Source organism: Pleurodeles waltl, chromosome 1_2, assembly GCF_031143425.1.
Source record: "Pleurodeles waltl isolate 20211129_DDA chromosome 1_2, aPleWal1.hap1.20221129, whole genome shotgun sequence".
NCBI lineage: Eukaryota > Metazoa > Chordata > Amphibia > Caudata > Salamandridae > Pleurodeles > Pleurodeles waltl.
Window position 1 is genome coordinate 100215646 of NC_090437.1, and position 16596 is coordinate 100232241.

The window sequence follows — 16596 nt, forward strand, 5'->3', positions numbered from 1 at the left end:
AAGCCAATAAGGCATAACGATAGCCCTTTAGAGTCCCTAAGGAGGAACCCTGTTGGGCGAGTGACAGAATGAACAGGAGGATAATAGAAAGAGAAGGAGGATCAATTGACCTCTCTGTACAATATGATACAAAACTTTTCCAACGGCAGGCGTAAATCGACTTAGTGGAGGGATGCCTGGCTGCCAGAATGACATCACAGACCTCGGGAAGGAGGTCATAAACCATCAACTGTTGCTGCTCAATCTCCACGCATGAAGCCGCAGAGTTGACAGGTTCGGGTGGAGAACCTTCCCCTGCTGCTGCAACAGAAGATCCTCCCGAAGAGGCAACCTGATTGAAGGAATGATGCTCAATTTGAGAAGCCATGGATACCAGACTCTTCGTGCCCAATCCGGAGTCACTAGGATTACTTTGGCCTGGTCGTTCTTGATAACTCTGGGCAGAAGTGGTATGGGTGGAAAAGCGTACAAGAGGCCTGAGCTCGACTCATGACGAAAAGCGTTGCCTAAGGATGGCTGCCTTCTAACTCCAAAATGCAATACTGCTGACATTGCACATTCTCTTCAGATCTAACCAAGGCTCTCCCCACTGCTGAAAGAGTTCTTGCGCCACCTCCGAATGGAGACACCATTTGTGATCTGCTAAGCATCGCCGGCTGAGTTTGTCTGCTCTGGCGTTCAGAGAACCTGCCAGGTGTTGAACAACCAGGATTATGCCCTGATGTTCCAGGCAGGTCCAGAGACGTAGAGCCCCTTGACAAAGGGTCCACGAGCCCACACCGCCATGCTTGTTGTAGTACCACATTGCGGTATTGTTGTCCGTAAAAACCTGCACTACCTTCCCTTTCACAAGAGCAAGAAATGCCTTTAATGCTAGTCGGATTGCTCAAAGCTCCAACAAGTTGATATGGAGTCCGGATTCTGCCAGAGACCAGAGGCCCCTGATCTCCAACTCTCCCAGATGGCCGTCCCATCCCAGAAGTGATGCATCTGTCACCACTGTGAGATCTGGCTGGGGAAGGGAGAGGAGTCTGCCCTTGACCAAATCGCAGTTCACTAACCACCACTGCAGATTCTTTGCAGTTCCCTCCAAGATCTGAACCATGTCGGTAAGATTTCCCCGATGCTGTGCCCATTGGAACTTTAGGTCCCACTGCAGAGCCCTCATATGCTATCAGGCATGCTTGACCAATAGGATGCAGGAAGCCATGAGTCTCATCCTCAGAGTGTCTCACCTAAATCCAGGATAGAGGCCAGATAATGCCTGTGTCCAGAACAGCTTTGATGAAAGCGAGCTTTCAAGAGGGAGTCAGGTGTAACTTTGGCACGTTTATGGTGAACCCCAGCGAGCGCAAGAGGTTCGCTGTTGTCTGGAGGTGGGTGACGAGAGCCTTGGGTGTGGGAGCCTTCAACAGCCAATCGTCCAGGTAGGGGAAGACTGAAATCCTTAACCTGCGCAGATGAGCTGCCACCACCGCCATCACTTTCGTGAACACTCGAGGGGCACTGGTGAGACCGAAAGGGAGCACAGTGAACTGAAAAAGTTTGTGCCCCACCTTGAACCGAAAGTAACGCCTGTGGGCAGGAAGGACGGGGATGTGAAAATACGCATCCTGCAAATCCAGCGCTACTGTGGGGAAATGCCTTCAATGGCATGGTTACCAACTAACTTTTTGCCTTGTGTTGATGCCAGTTATGATTTAAAGTGTGCTGGGATCCTGCTAACCAGGCCCCAGCACCAGTGTTCTTTCCCGAAACTGTACATTTGTTCCCACAATTGGCAAAGCCCTGGCACACAGATAAGTCCCTTGTAAATGGTACCCCTGGTACCAAGGGCCCTGTGGCAAAGGAAGGTCTCTAAGGGCTGTAGCATGTATTATGTCACCCCGGGGACACCTCACTCAGCACATGCACACTGTCTCACAGCTTGTGTGTGCTGGTGTGGCGAAAATGACTAAGTCAACATGGCAGTCCTCAGAGTGCCATGCCCTCAACCCACTGCCTGTGGCATAGGTTAGTCACCCCTCTAGCAGGCCTTATAGCCCTATGGCAGGGTGCACTATACCACAGGTGAGGGCATAGTTACATGAGCACTATGCCCCTACAGTGTCTAAGCCAAATCCTAGACACCGTAAGTGCAGGGTAGCCATAAAGAGTATATGTTCTGTTGTCAAACTAACTCCACAGTTCCATAATGGCTACACTGAAATCTGGCAAGTTTGGTATCAAACCACTCAGCACAATAAATCCACACTGATGCCAGTGTGGGATTTATTGAAAAATGCACACACAGGGCATCTTAGAGATGCCCCCTGTATACCAGTCCAAACACCAGTGCTAGGCTGACCAGTTACTGCCAGCCTGCCACAACCAGACGGGTTTCTGGCCACATGGGGTGAGTGCCTTTGTCACTCTGTGGCCAGGAACAAAGCCTGCACTGGGTGGAGGTGCTTCTCACCTCCCCCTGCAGGAACTAACACCTGGTGGTGAGCCTCAAAGGCTCATGCCTGTTGTTATAGCACCCCAGGGCATCCCAACTAGTGGAGATGCCCGTCCCTCAGGATACAGCCCCCACTTATGGCGGCAAGTCTGGATGAGATCATGAGAAAAACAAGGAGTCGTCACCCACCAGTCAGGACAGCCCCATAAGGTGTCCTGAGCTGAGGTGACCCCTGCCTTAAGAAATCCTTCATCTTGGTTTTGGAGGATTCCCCCAAAAGGAATAGGGAAGTGCCCCCCTCCCCTCAGGGAGGAGGCACGAAGAGGGTGTAGCCACCTTCCAGGGCAGTAGCCATTGGTTACTGCCCCCCAGACCTAAACACACCCCTAAATTGATTATATAGGGGCGACCCTGAACCAAGGATATCAGATTCCTGCAACTTGAAGAAAGAAGGACTGCTGACCTGAAAGCCCCGCAGAGATGACGGAGACAACAACTGACTTGGCCCCAGCCCTACCGGCCTGTCTCCAGACTCAAAGAACCTACACAGCGACGCATCCAGCGGGACCAGCAACCTCTGAGACCTCAGAGGACTGACCTGCTCTGTCCAGAAACAAGAGCAAAGAAAGCAACTTTAAAGAGACTCCAACTTCCCGACAGAAACGTGAGCCTTCACACACTGCCCCTGGCTCGAGTTTAGGACAACCAACAGCACAGAAAGGACTCCTAGGTGACTCCAACGACGTGGACAACCTGACCCGACCTCCCTGCACCCCCACAACGACGCCTTCAGAGAGGATCCAGAGGCTCCCCCTGACTGCGACTGCCTGGTAACAAAGGAACCCGATGCCTGGACCAAGCACTGCACCTGCAGCCCCAGGACCGAGAGGAACCACCTATTAGTGCACGAGTGACCAGCAGGCAGCCCTCATCCTAGCCTAGTCGGTGGCTGGCCCGAGAAGCCCCCTGTGCCCGGCCTGCATCGCCAGAGTGACCCTTCCCCCCGGTTCCTCCATTGTGTTCAGCGAGAAACCCGACACCTACTTTGCACACTGCACCCGGCCGTCCCTGTGCCGCTGAGGATGTGTTTTGTGTGCCTGTGTCCCCCCCCCCCCCCAACAGTGCTCTACAAACCACACACCCCCCCCCAGTCTGCTCCCTGAGGACGCAGGTACTTACCTGCTAGCGGACTGGAACCGGAGCACCCTTGTTCTCCATGGGTGCCTGTTATTTGGGTCAGGTGCAGAGACCGGTCCTTTGATCTCTGCACCTGACCGGCCCTGTGTTACTGGTACAGTGGCTTTGGGGTTGCCTTGAACCCCGAACGGTGGGCTGCCTATGTCCATGAGACTGAACTTGTAAGTGCTTTACTTACCTGAAAAACTAACCAATACTTACCTGCCTCAGGCACTGTTGATTTTTGCACTGTGTCCACTTTGAAAATAGCTTATTGACATTTTTTGCCAAAACTGTGAGTACTACTGTTTTAAATCAAAGTTGTGTGAAACCTGTGTGAAGTACCTTACAATTTGTGTACTTACCTAAATTCTGAATCTTGTGGTTATAAAATAAATTAAGAAAATAATATTTTTCTATATAAAAACCTATTGGCCTGGAGTTAAGTCTTTGAGTGTGTGTTCTCACTTATTACCTGCGTGTGTGTACAATAAATGCTTAACACTACCCTCTGATAAGCCTAACTGCTTGAACACAGTACCACAATATAGAGCATTAGTACTATCTAATTTTGCCACTATCAACCTCAAAGGGGAACCCTTGGACTCTGTGCACACTATCTCTCACTTTGAGATAGTATATACAGAGCCAACTTCCTACACCTACCATCCAGTCTCCTTGGTCTAGGGCAGACAAGACCTGAGCAAGAGTGAGCATCTTGAATTTTTCATTTTTGAGGAAGAGATTGACGTCCCTTAAATCCAGGAGAGCAAAGGCCCTTGTTCTTTTTTGGGAATCAGAAAGCAGCGGAAATAACAATCACTGCCTACTTCTGACATTGGGACCCTTTCTATGGCCCCCTTGGCCAAGAGAGCCGTAACTTCCTCGTGGAGCAAAACCAAATGATCCCCATCAGCAGTTCTTTTACCTAAGAGATAGAGGGAGGGAAAAACTGGAAAGGAGGGAATAGCTCTTCAGTATGATCTGCAAGGCCCATTTGTGCGATTGATGGACTGCCAGTGAGGGAGCTGAAAGTGAATCCTCCCTCCAACAGTACGGACATGGTCTTGCAGAACCATACTAGGAGGGCTTGGGCGCTGCGGAAGAGGGGGGCTGTGTGGTGGCCGACCTCTGGCTAGAACCTCTGGGTCTGACGGTACCACGACCTCGCCCTTGCACGGGATGGTGAAAAGCCAGAGGACGGTGGCTAACTTCTGGCTGGCGTAGTCAGCGCCCCTTCTGAGGCTTCTCCAGCCTGGGTTTAAGTGGCCTGTATGCCCTCTTGGACCTGGGGCATCACCTGTGTCACCATATCCCATAAAGTATAGGAAAAACGGCCCAATATGCAAGAGGTGTTTACTGACCTCAATGCCAGGCTGGAGGAAGAAAACAACTTCTTTCCAAGTTGATCCTGCCTCTTGGATTCCCTATCCGGAGGGGCGGAAGGGAAGGCACCACAGGAAGTGGAAGCTTGGACCACCAAGCTCTCCGGGGTGGGGTGTTGCATGAGGAAACTAGGGTCATTTGGAGTAGGTCTATAGCGGCGGCCAACTGTCCTATTCACAGGAGCCCCTGTGCTGGGTTTGGACCATGTTCCCAGAAGGACATCTGTGAGGGCCTCATTGAAGGTTTACATCGGCTTCAATGTAGTAACCCCCCCCAGTTGAAGCACCTCAGTCTGGAGATTAGTCCTGACTGGCACAGTAGGCAAATCTAGGTCTAAGACCTCAGTCGCCCTACGCACCACCATGGCATAAAATGCACCCTCCTCCGTAGCCACAGCGGGAGGAGACAGCATGCCAGCATCTGGAGAAGTATCCAGTCCACTGGCTTCCCCTAGATCCTCAAACCAGTCCGGTCCGTGCTCCAATCCATATTCTAAATGGTCCTCAGACCCCTCCTCTCTTGTGCCTGGCTGTTCTGAATAACCCTCAGGCACTGATCCTGGCCTAATCGGCACTGAAGTCTGAATCGGCGTCGTACGACATTGTTACGGCTCTGGATCATCTGGAATGAGGATGGGGCTACCACCACCTGTGGGCGCTGGTGGTGGAGGGAGCGTCAACGTTCGGCCCGGCGCCAGAGGAAGTCAACTGTGTGAACGCTGAATTTCGATGGGGCCCCTGCTAATCCCACGGGGCCCAAAGACCCACCCGAGGGTGCAGCCCACTCAAAAAACAAGCCGCATAGCCTCGTAAAATTCTTTAATTTGAGCGGGGGTAGCTTTTGTTACCGGAAAAGGGGGAAGACGTGGAGTCAGCCCTGGCGACAGCTCCACGCTTGGAACGTCAACTGGACGCCTCGTCGGCTGATAGGCACAAGAAGAAGTCCAAGCAGCCTTCAGCTTCGCCACACCTCTTACCTGAATGCCCGAAAGACCTCGAATATAAGGAAGATGACTTGGGGCTCCTGGAGCGGTGCTCCGACCTCCTCCTAGAGCAGGACCGTGACTTCTTCGGAGTCGCGCTAACCAAAGACGGCTGCCAGGCCGCTAGAAGCTTGAGAGATCTCTTTCTCAAGGCCTTCGGAGCCATTGCCTGACAGTCGGAACACAACTTCGAATCCTGGTCCTTTTCAAGACACCAGAGACATAACTGGTGCGGATCTGTAACTGAAATGGTGTGATACCATGCACCACATGGTTTGAATCCTGTCTTTCTGCAAGACATTGTTCATACAATTGAAAAGATTCGACAAAACCGTCGGAAAAAGGGTAGTGCACGGAAGGGAAAGAACTGACGAACACGCTGCAGGGTGGTGCCTATTATAGAAGACCATGTCACAGATGGCCCCAACAATGCTGATGACGCCACGCGGAGCCGGCCAATGCACGCAGATCTGAATGACACCACCCGATAGCGCACGCAGGGTACTGCGCAGTAGAAAAATTCTGGATTTGAAGCCGACGTCAGGGAATTCAAAGGTTAAGAATCTGCAGCTAGAAGTCTAACAGATGTAATGGCCATCAGAGAGGCTGTTTTGTTTGTCAAGAGACGCATAGCGCAGCCATTCATAGGCTCAAAGGGATGGTACAGCAAAAATGTCAAAATTAAGTTCACGTCCCGTTGGGGAATAATGAAAGGTTTTTGAAGAAACATATTGGAGTCCTTTTAGAAAACGAGTCACAATAGGTGACTTGAACTGGGAGGTAATGAATATGGTTGGTATCCTCTACCATAGCCACAGAACAGGCAAAAGCAGAACATGTCTGGTGTGGGGCTGTGGAGGGATCAAGGACCGGGCATTGGACGTGCTGTCCTTAAAGTTTTTAATCTGTCTTGTTGCCAAAGCGGTGGGTGGCATCAAAGAGCATGTCCATAAGGAATGCTTGAACACCACCCAAAAAAACAGCAGATCTCAGCCAGGTGTGATGTTGGAGTGCCGCTGATGATGCAATCACTCTGCCTAGCGAGTTGGTGTTAGCCACTTTGCAGTGTATGGCGAACTTTGCTGCGTCTCTGCCATCGGCAATACCCTGGGTCATGATAGCTCGAGATTCTCCAAGACCATAGGCAGCAATTCCACAACCGAATCCCAAACTGTGTGGGAATACCAGCACATGGTGATCATGGAGAACAGTGTAAGGCTAGCAGAAAAGAACATCCTCTTTCTGAAGATATCAGCCCCTTGGTCTCCATTTCAGGTGGTGTGGAGTAGGACATCCATCAGGACTTCTTTTAAAGAGAGGAGAGGTTCTGTGGGGGCGAAACCGAGCTGAAACACCTCCTTCAAGACGTTTGTCCCGACTGCCACCTAGGTCAGCGGAAAGCCCAGGACCACAACTACCCTCCTCACCACCATGGCAAATGAAGCCCCTTCCTCTGTAGCCACACTAGGAGAGACTAAGCCAGTGTCAGGGGAGATGTTTCAACTACAGGCATCTGCCAATTCCAAGTACCCGTTATCTTTGGGACCATCATATCACTCCCAATCATACTCTCTTACAGGGCATATAAAAAAAAAAAAACTTGGGAAGGAAAATCACTAGAACAGGCCCTGGGAAAGGTCAGAGTCTCGCGACTGGAGCCGCTCCTGCTCCAGGAGAAGATTCAAGAGGCCCGACTGGTGAAAAGGGCAGACCCATTAGTGGGAATCCACTGGAGACATCTGCCAAACCTCTGAGGCCTGAAGGCACTGCAGAGGGGTCTGCTCGCCAAATATGAGGTGCATGACATGATAAAACATTTAATTGGGTGAAAGTTGCTCCAGCTGCTGGAAATTCTGGAAGGCTTAGAGGAGATCGAAAGACTGGCTTCGCATCTGATGCGAGGGAGTGGGGCCTAGATCAGTGGCGTGGTGCCAAAAATCTCATCCAAAGATTTGGCCAATAGTGCTTAAGAGTGCTTCTACTTAAAATGTTTTAGTGTTCTTGTGCAATTTACTCGACGACGAATTGTGATGACTAGCATTGTGAACAACTCTGCGAACAGGCCCAGGACCTTCCATGTAACCTATTGGTATTGGGTGACTAGAAGCTTCACGGTACTCCAATGAAAGGCATTTGGATTCATGGCACAACAGTCAGGACAGGCCTTGGAGCGTTGTCCTGGCTCCAGGCACTAGAGGCAAACAAACTGGAGGTCTGTTACAGACATCTGTCTATGACAGGAACAAAGGGTTTAACCCCCACAGGTTTTTTGTTTTTTCTCTAAGGGACATCCCTATGCAAACTAAGGGAAAAAAATAATAATAATAATAATAAATCACTGGAAAATAGCCCACAAAAACAGACAGATGTAGCTCTCTCTGGGTTTGTCCTGTTGGCGCTAAAAGAAAATAACCTATGTTAGTGCACTGGGGTTGCACCTATATACGCACGGCGCAATCACATATGGCATGGACAACACTGATGAGCTGATCAATGCTACCTACTGACACACAGAGGTACGGCTCCAGATTTTCCTTATTCAGTCAGAGGCCTGGGGAATATTTTAAGGTAAGGAATCTATGGTTAGAAGTCTGTGTGTTTCTGTAAAATCGGTAATCATCAGCATCTGAGTCAGGTGGAGGTTAAGAGAGCCCAACTCACTGCTAACATTGAAGTCATGACAGACTATAGTCGGCATCTAAACAGGACCAGAATCTGCACTAATGAGATCCCCAAGCATGCCAAGTATTAATCGTGAAGCAAAAGCTTCTAAGAAGCCTCCTCCAATAACTGTTATGCTCAGAGTTTAGACTTTACAAAGTTGGCCTATGTTTTCAGAAAGCCCGTCAGAGTAAAGACGCCTGCAGTGACAGCCACAATGCACATCCCAATGGTGTGGTTACTGGCAAGGCTTTTGGTGGAAGGTCAAAGTGAAATCTGAGCTACTGCAGTGAGGTTGACCATAAGAGGGGTAGGAGTTTCCGGTATGTGCCCGTTCAAGAGTTATGTATGCTCCCTAGAACATTACAGCGCACTAGAGGAAGTCTGGATGGAGTCCCTCTGAAAGAAGGCCAACATCACCGAAAAGAAAGCAGAGATCTGGACAGGGTCAGAGGAAGGAGCTGGAAAAATCAGAAGTGGATCAATGGCTTCATGTCCAAAGCTCAAGTCAGTGCTAAAGCGGAAGTCAGTGAATGGAGCTTTCGACAAAGAGACTGATGATGGAGTGGAAACCATGTCAGGCAGACAAAGATTTGTTACTGTGCCTCATGTGCACTCCCTTGAAGAACCTAACTTTGTAACTGGAAGCGTCTCACCTCGGTAATTTGCCTGTTGAAGGCAAGCTGGAGTGGGGCCTGTCAAGAGAACACGAGCAATGCCTCTTACTCTGGTGCTTATTCCACAACTGTGCCATGAACAGTTCAGTTTCCTGCTCTTAGTGTGCATGCACATGCTCTTCGCACATGCCTTGAAGTCATGTTGGGGCCCAGGCACCTCAAACAGACATTGTGCAAGCCAGAGAAAGACATCTGCTGGTCACAAGAATGGCACATTTTGAAGCCTGACAACTTCAGACAAGATGTTTTACTATTTTACATATTTTTTTGTGGAAACCTTTCTAGGTGGGTGTTTGCTGTGTTGAAGGGCATAGAAAAAAAGAAAGTGGTGTTGGTGCTAAGAGGCAGCACATGGTACGACTTTCTAAAGTCATGTCTGGGGATGTTTCTGGGTCAATGTCAGCATTGTGGTACCATCTACCAGCACAATAGACGTATTGCAAACTTCCTGGCTACAGTCCGGTGCCTGGAAGGATTCAAGAAGTGAGTAATCTGCATGTATAAGTATCCATTTGACTTGTACAATGAAGTCCTGCATTACAGAGAGCATCATACACCTCCCTGCGGATCTGATTATCAAGACAGTAAAGCCTGGTGAAGGTGTATATGAACATACACTTAGCAGAACTCCTCTCTCCAATGCCATGGTAGCAGTTTTTGCTCTAGTGAAATGAACCTGAAGGGCTTAGGCTCCTTTAGAATAGAGCATAGCATACATTTATAAACAGGATGAATTACCTGGACACATTTTGATACTTGGTCACCTACCCTACCTGAGCACCAGTAAAGCCATCTACCTGGTGCTGTTTTGTGTGCTTGATGTAAAAGCAAAAGGCTCTTTTTGGGGCCAACTGGTGAAGCCTTTCCACCTTCAAGGGGAAAGGGACAGAGCAAAAAAAATCAATCAAGAGAGCTGGACTGTGCCATTTGTCAGGCTGACAACCCCTTTGGTAGAAAGGAAGCTTGAGTTTCCTTCACTGGCAGCACCAATAGCTCACTGGCAGGAAGTGCAGAAGTAATTTGAAAGATAAACACTGTTTTAATGATCAACAACCTCAGAAAAAAAAATGTGCATAGGCTCAAAGAGTGTGCACATCAAGAGCATGAGGGCCAACGTAAGTCCCACTTAAACACATTACAATAATGATTTATACTCCGGGTTGGTCAGGCAAATGCAAAAAGGGCAGATGAACAACATATAACAGTACCAACCACTGCTGGACCGGAGGTAAAACATACATCAAAGCATCAGACAACTTAGCTCGAGAAGGGCCAACTTGGTGGTCCCCACATCAGGCACGAACTTTGTCCAATGGCCAGTATAGATTTGGTAGATGGGTGTATAGCTACAAGAATATCATTCCCTAGTTCTGCAAGCAGATCAAGCGTGCTTAGTTGGTGCCATTCATTCTCTATGCATGGAGGGGTAGGTTGTGGATATTTGGATGCAGAACCATTCTCTGATATTCAGACAGATGGTCCTCCCGAAAAGGGAAATAGACCACATGGCAAGTGTTCAGGCTCCGTATATCACAGTATCACACTCTCCTTGCCCAATCCAGGGCTAAGAAGATGATCTGAGCCTCGTCTTTCCTGATCTTCTACTACTATCACTACTATGAACTCTGGGTGGGTTAGAGAGAACGTTCAAAAGGCAGTCCCAAAAGCTATCTCACTGCAGAGGTTCTACTGAAGGGCGCACACACGTGTTTATGGGTGCAGGAGACCAGCGGGAAGCGAGAGGCCAAGCAGAGTTACAATCGTCAAGTTGAAACCCAGCAGTGAGCCCAACACATTGGGCTCAGAACCCTTTATTTTTTTTTTTTTTTTTGGGCAGCAAATCGTACCAGCAGTAAAAACCCCTTCCCTACCTCCTACGAACTCTCTATGCAAGAGTAAACTTCCTGGGAAAAAAAGGTGTATGATGGCCTATTAAAACATAGGTGGAATTTGAGGGGGAACTGCTGTAAAGGGAAGAGGGTAACCGTGCTGAATATCCTGCAGCACCTACTGGCTTCACAAAATTGAACACCAGTCAGCCAGGTGAAACCAAATTCTGCCTTCTACCGGCCATGTATGACCACTAGAGTGGAGGAAAATACTTTTTCCAAATGCATCAAACAGCTTTAATTGCCCATCTGGTAGCACATTCAGGAAAATAATCTTTAGTCCCTGTAGAAGATAGCTGGAGGTCCAACACTTCTATTGCTCTGCAGCTACTACTTCAAAAAAGGCACCCTCTCCAGGTAAGGTTTTCTACTGTGTCTCAAGGGAAGCATTTAGGCCACTGGTATTTTGTAGATCTAAATATAGGCTAGCATCAGTGTAATGATTGTGACTAAATTAACTAGCTCCTCGTCATCATCCTTGTCTGGGGAACATTTTGAGACCTTAAATGGCTTCAGAATCTGATCGAAACAATGCTTTCAGCAAGGGAAGGGCTGGTGTTTATCCGAAGATGGAGGCTGTGCCTTGGTAATTTTGCAACCAAAGAAAGGACTGGTGCGGGTTAAGGTCGGTTCCGGATTAGGAAATGGTGTCAAATCCGGGAGCTACAAAGACGTCTGTGGTTGTAACTTGGGCCCAGGTGATTCTGGGACCTTATGATTTTTAATGCATTATTAAAATACCTATTAATTGTAGGAAAGTGGAGTTTTATGCAGTGATGCTGGTTAGGCTTCACTATCTAATACTCTCACAATACCCCAAAGATGGTCCTTTGGATTCACAATAACAAACCCTTAACTCAGTCCTGGTAGTCTGGAAAAAAAGCAGCCAGGCTTTAATAGAGGAATCTGTGTTAAGCATTTCAGAGTACCAACATGGACGATAAGTAATTGACATGACTAAAAAAAAAAATCCAACACCAATTTATAAAAATAAAGCAGATTGGGGTAGTGTTTTTATTAGCACAGCTGGGGAAATGCTGAGTGGTAGAAATGTTGTGGAATCCTGCAGATTCTGGAAGTTTCCATCACAGAACTGTAAGGAAAATGCACGATTTCAGGAAAAGTTTGAGGTTTGCAGGGCATTGTGGGGAGAAAAACATTAATGGGATCTACACAAGTCACACCATCCTGGATTCCCATAGGTATCTAGTATTCAGAAATATACAGGTTGGCTAGGTGTTCCAAGGTGGCAGTTGAGCTAGGTTCCAAAATCTACAGCTATCCACATCGGAAAAAGAGGGTAATTTTTTCGATGGAAAAACGTGCTGCATCCATGCTGCGTTTTGGGCTATTTTCTGCTGCAGGCACTCGGTTTATCCATACAAGTGAGGTACCACTTTTACTGGGAGACTTGGGGAAATGCCGGGTGGAAGGAAGTTTGTGGCTCCCTGCTGATTCCTGAACTTTCCATCACAGAAATGTGAGAACAATGTGTTTTTTTTTTTTAAATCAAAGTTTGAAGTTTGCAAGGCCTTCTAGGTAAAAAAAAGAAACATGGTGAGAGTCATGCGAGTCAGCCCATCCTGGATACCACTAGGTGTCTAGTTTTAAAAAATTTACAGGTTGGTTAGGGTCCCTTAGGTGCCAGCTGAGAAAAAATCTAGAGCTACCCACATTGGAAAACGAGGGTCAGTTTTCACTGGAAAAATGTGCTGCATCCATGTTGCGTTTTGGGTTGTTTCCTGTCACGGGCACTAGGTCTACCCTTACAAGTGAGATACCATTTTTATCAAGAGATTTGGAGGAATGGCAGTTGGAAGGAAGTTTGTGGCTCCCCGCAGATCCCAGAATTTTCCATCACAGAAAAGAGAGGAACATTTGTTTTTTTATTAAAAGTTTGATGTTTTCAAGGGATTCTGTTTAAAAATACGTGGTGAGAGTCACTCAAGTCAGCCCACCCTGGATACCCCCCAGGTGTCTAGTTTAAAAAAATGTACAGGTTGGCTACGTTTACCTAGGTGCGGGCTGAGCTATGGTCCAAAATCTATAGCTACTGACATCGGAAAAAGGGGTCAGTTTTCAGTGGAAAAATACAAAGCGTCCATGTTGAGTTTTGAGCAGTTTCCTGTTGCGATACCAGTCTTACATACACAAGTGAGTTACCATTTGTATCGAGAGACTTGTGAGAGCATAGAATAATAGAACGTTAGTTATTACCAATTAGATTTCGCTGCATTTGTGCCTTTCAAATGTAAGCCAGTGTATAAGAAAGATGACAATTTGAAAAATATCATCCAAATCATACAGAATTTCAGAGATGTAGAAATAACCACTGCTTCTAAACTCTAAATCTTGTGCCCATGTCAGAAATGCATTAGTTTCCTTGATACCCATTTTTCATTCTGCCTATTTTGCTATAAGAATTGGTCTATACTTAGTACTGAATTAAAAACCATTGTACCGCGCAGCTCAGTTGTTTGCTCTGAGTACCTTGCGTTCTTGGAGAACTTACAAACCCTAAATATCCCCACAACCAGAAGTGTCTAGTGGAGGTAATGGTCAATCGGCCATCGTGACAAAAAGTTACAGATAAAAAATTTGATAAATGCCCTTTTTTTCCAACTCATTTTTAATATTTCTTTATTTCAACAGTTATTTTCCTGGGGAAAACCATGAGGGATCTACACATATGCCCCCTTGCTGAATTTGGAATTGTGTCTAGTTTTCAGAAAGGTACAGCTTTTTTTAATCATCCATAGGTTTTACACTGATTTCCACCACAAACTGGAAGAAGGTTGAAAGTACAAAAATAGGAAAAATAGGCTACTTCTTAGAAAAATGCTTAACTGTGGTACAAAATTAGGTTTTTTGATTCAGCTGGGAAGATGGTGACTTTAGTACAGCAAACTGTTTGTGATTGCCATTTTTAGTGAAAAACACAGACACTTATCTAAAGCTCTTTCCCCCTATTTTTTCACAAAAAACTCAAAATGTAGCTATATTTTCCCTATTTTCTAAGTTACCTCCAGGGGAATTCACAAACCCCATGCACCTTAAAAATACCCAGGATCCTGGAAAAAAGGACACAAATTTGGCGCGGACAGCTTATGCAGACAAAAAGGTATGGAGGCCTAAGCGCAAACTACCCTAAATAGGCAAAATTGCATACCATTGTATCTAACAAGGCTGTATACAAACAGTTTATCCACTTGAATGTGCATTTGAACTGGCACTTATAATACACTGTCTTAATTGTTGAATACTGTACATAATTACATCAACATTGCAAACGTGACAACTAGCAAGATAAAATGATAACCAACTAATACACAAATATACATCATCTGTGAGACAGAACTAATGACTTTTTTGCTGCACCAACATTCCATTCTACTACAGTTTACTTGATTTTAGCATTTGGAAAAGGCTTCACAACTTGCCAAAACTTGGCGTTCGGATGCCCCTCTCTTCACGCCCACCAATTACACTGAAGTTGACATTGTAATTGGCTTTTCCCTGAGTTGCAGCTTTAGGTGGTGGTGGTTTAGGTGGTGGTATTTTTGGTGGTGTTGATTTTGACTGTGAATTCCACGGCTGTCCTGTATGAGGTTGTGCGCTAGCTTGCCACGTTTTCTCAACTTTTTGAGAAGGTGCAGATTTCTCTCTGACGCCAGGAGGTGGGAGTCGAGGTGTAGTGCCAGCACCTAGAATATTACAAATATTGTGTTAGCCAAGTTGCTGAGAAAGGATTATCCATATCTTTAACTAGTATGCTTTTGCTACCTATAGGATAGTTAGGACATGAACCCCTGGATAAAATAATAAGCATGCTGTGATGTCAGAAAAACATTTTTAACCTAGCTATTGTAAATTACATTGTGTCGGGGTCTCACTGTCCTCCCCTGAGAGCTGTAGTATCAGATGAAATGCCATAGACTAACCCTAATGAATTAGAAAGTGGCATTTCGTGGTGAGGCATGTTAAAGAGCAACTTGTAGAAAAGTAAAAGGTGGAAGTATAATTTTGAGAGTGAAGAATTTACTGGAAAAAAGGTGACTGATTAGTGTGAAAAAGTGTCCTTTGATAAGGGTGTGCTGGAGGCAAGTATAATGCCTAATTACTTGATATAATGCAGACCATCTCAGGGTAAGTAGGTTGAAGGCACCTCCCTATACTGTTAGTGATAACCTACTCAAAGAGAAGACAAGAAGGCGCTAGAGGTGAAAAACATGTGAAAGATCATCTTGGTCATTTTCAAAAATAGAATTATGTACAGTTAGCGTCAAATATTGACTCAAATAACACAGAAGTGAATATTGTAGGACACAACAAACATTCAAGGCATCTTTCAATCTGTTCCTTATACAAAGTCTCCACTGCTTGATGAGCTGTAGCTTAATGTTTATGTAACACTTCAAAGGATAAAAGCCCTCCATTTACTGTTACAGTTACAGCAGGGGCTGCTACCGCTTAATGTATTATGAGCTACATGGCACGGGTCCTCAGCGATTTGTAACCTCTGTCAGAATGATATTGAAGATCTATAACTCCTGCTCTTGTGAACTCCCGTACCTTCTTAATGAGCCCATGATTTTCCCATACACACATTTAAAAACAGCCAACAATCACCATTCTTTTTGTGGCATATAATTTGGCCGCTTTTATTCATTTACCAACTATGCATGATCCCCCCAAACCAGTTTAACCGGTCCTTTTGGGTCCAAGCAGCCGTTATGGTGCCAGCCCTTTATGCCCCCTTCGGGGGGTGGCCTTTGCAAAACCATGTCCTACTGTTATATCGTCAAAGATGGCTACGATTATTCAGCCTTCAACTCTCCTTACTTTCTGTAACAGAAGTAGTGCAGGCTCTTTATGCTTCCCCAAATTAATGATTCTGCTCTAGAATTCTTAACTTTTTAAAGTGTTTTTTAAAATTGTATTATTATATTATCTAATTCAATTTGTGAGTTATGTATATTAGGGTTTTCTCAAAATTGTTTTAACATTATTATTTTTATTGAATTGGAGTGGGTATACTGGCTTGGCTGGTCCTGCTGGTCACATATTTTATGGCTTTTATACTGTCTTTATGTGGATCTCATTGTGAGTTCCGTATCATAAATAAATAAACTGAATTGAATTGACAGTCTTATCTCTCCCCATGTATAAGATGGTTTCCATAGTCAACTCTAGACAGGATCAGGGCTTGAATCGCTGTTTTCAGAGCAGAAAGAGGTAGTATACCAGTGATCTTTTTAACCCACCTCAAAACTGCAAAGCAGGTGGAAGCTACCTTGCCTACTTGAAGTTTCATCGTGAGCTTCCATCTAACCAGAGGCAAAGGTTCTTTATCTGCATTGAGAGGTCTGGAAGCATCCGGCCAAT

At 46.3% G+C, this 16596-nt stretch overlaps 1 protein-coding gene across 1 annotated transcript in view; it reads right to left on the reverse strand.

Moving 5' to 3' along the window:
* The window catches only part of GAK (cyclin G associated kinase), a 1188967-nt gene that overhangs the window by 165702 nt on the left and 1006669 nt on the right, over positions 1 to 16596 (reverse strand). Inside the window, exon 25 of the mRNA XM_069236701.1 lies at positions 14652 to 14915. Coding sequence (XP_069092802.1) covers positions 14652 to 14915 — 264 coding nt within the window. The remainder of the gene's footprint in view (positions 1 to 14651; positions 14916 to 16596) is intronic.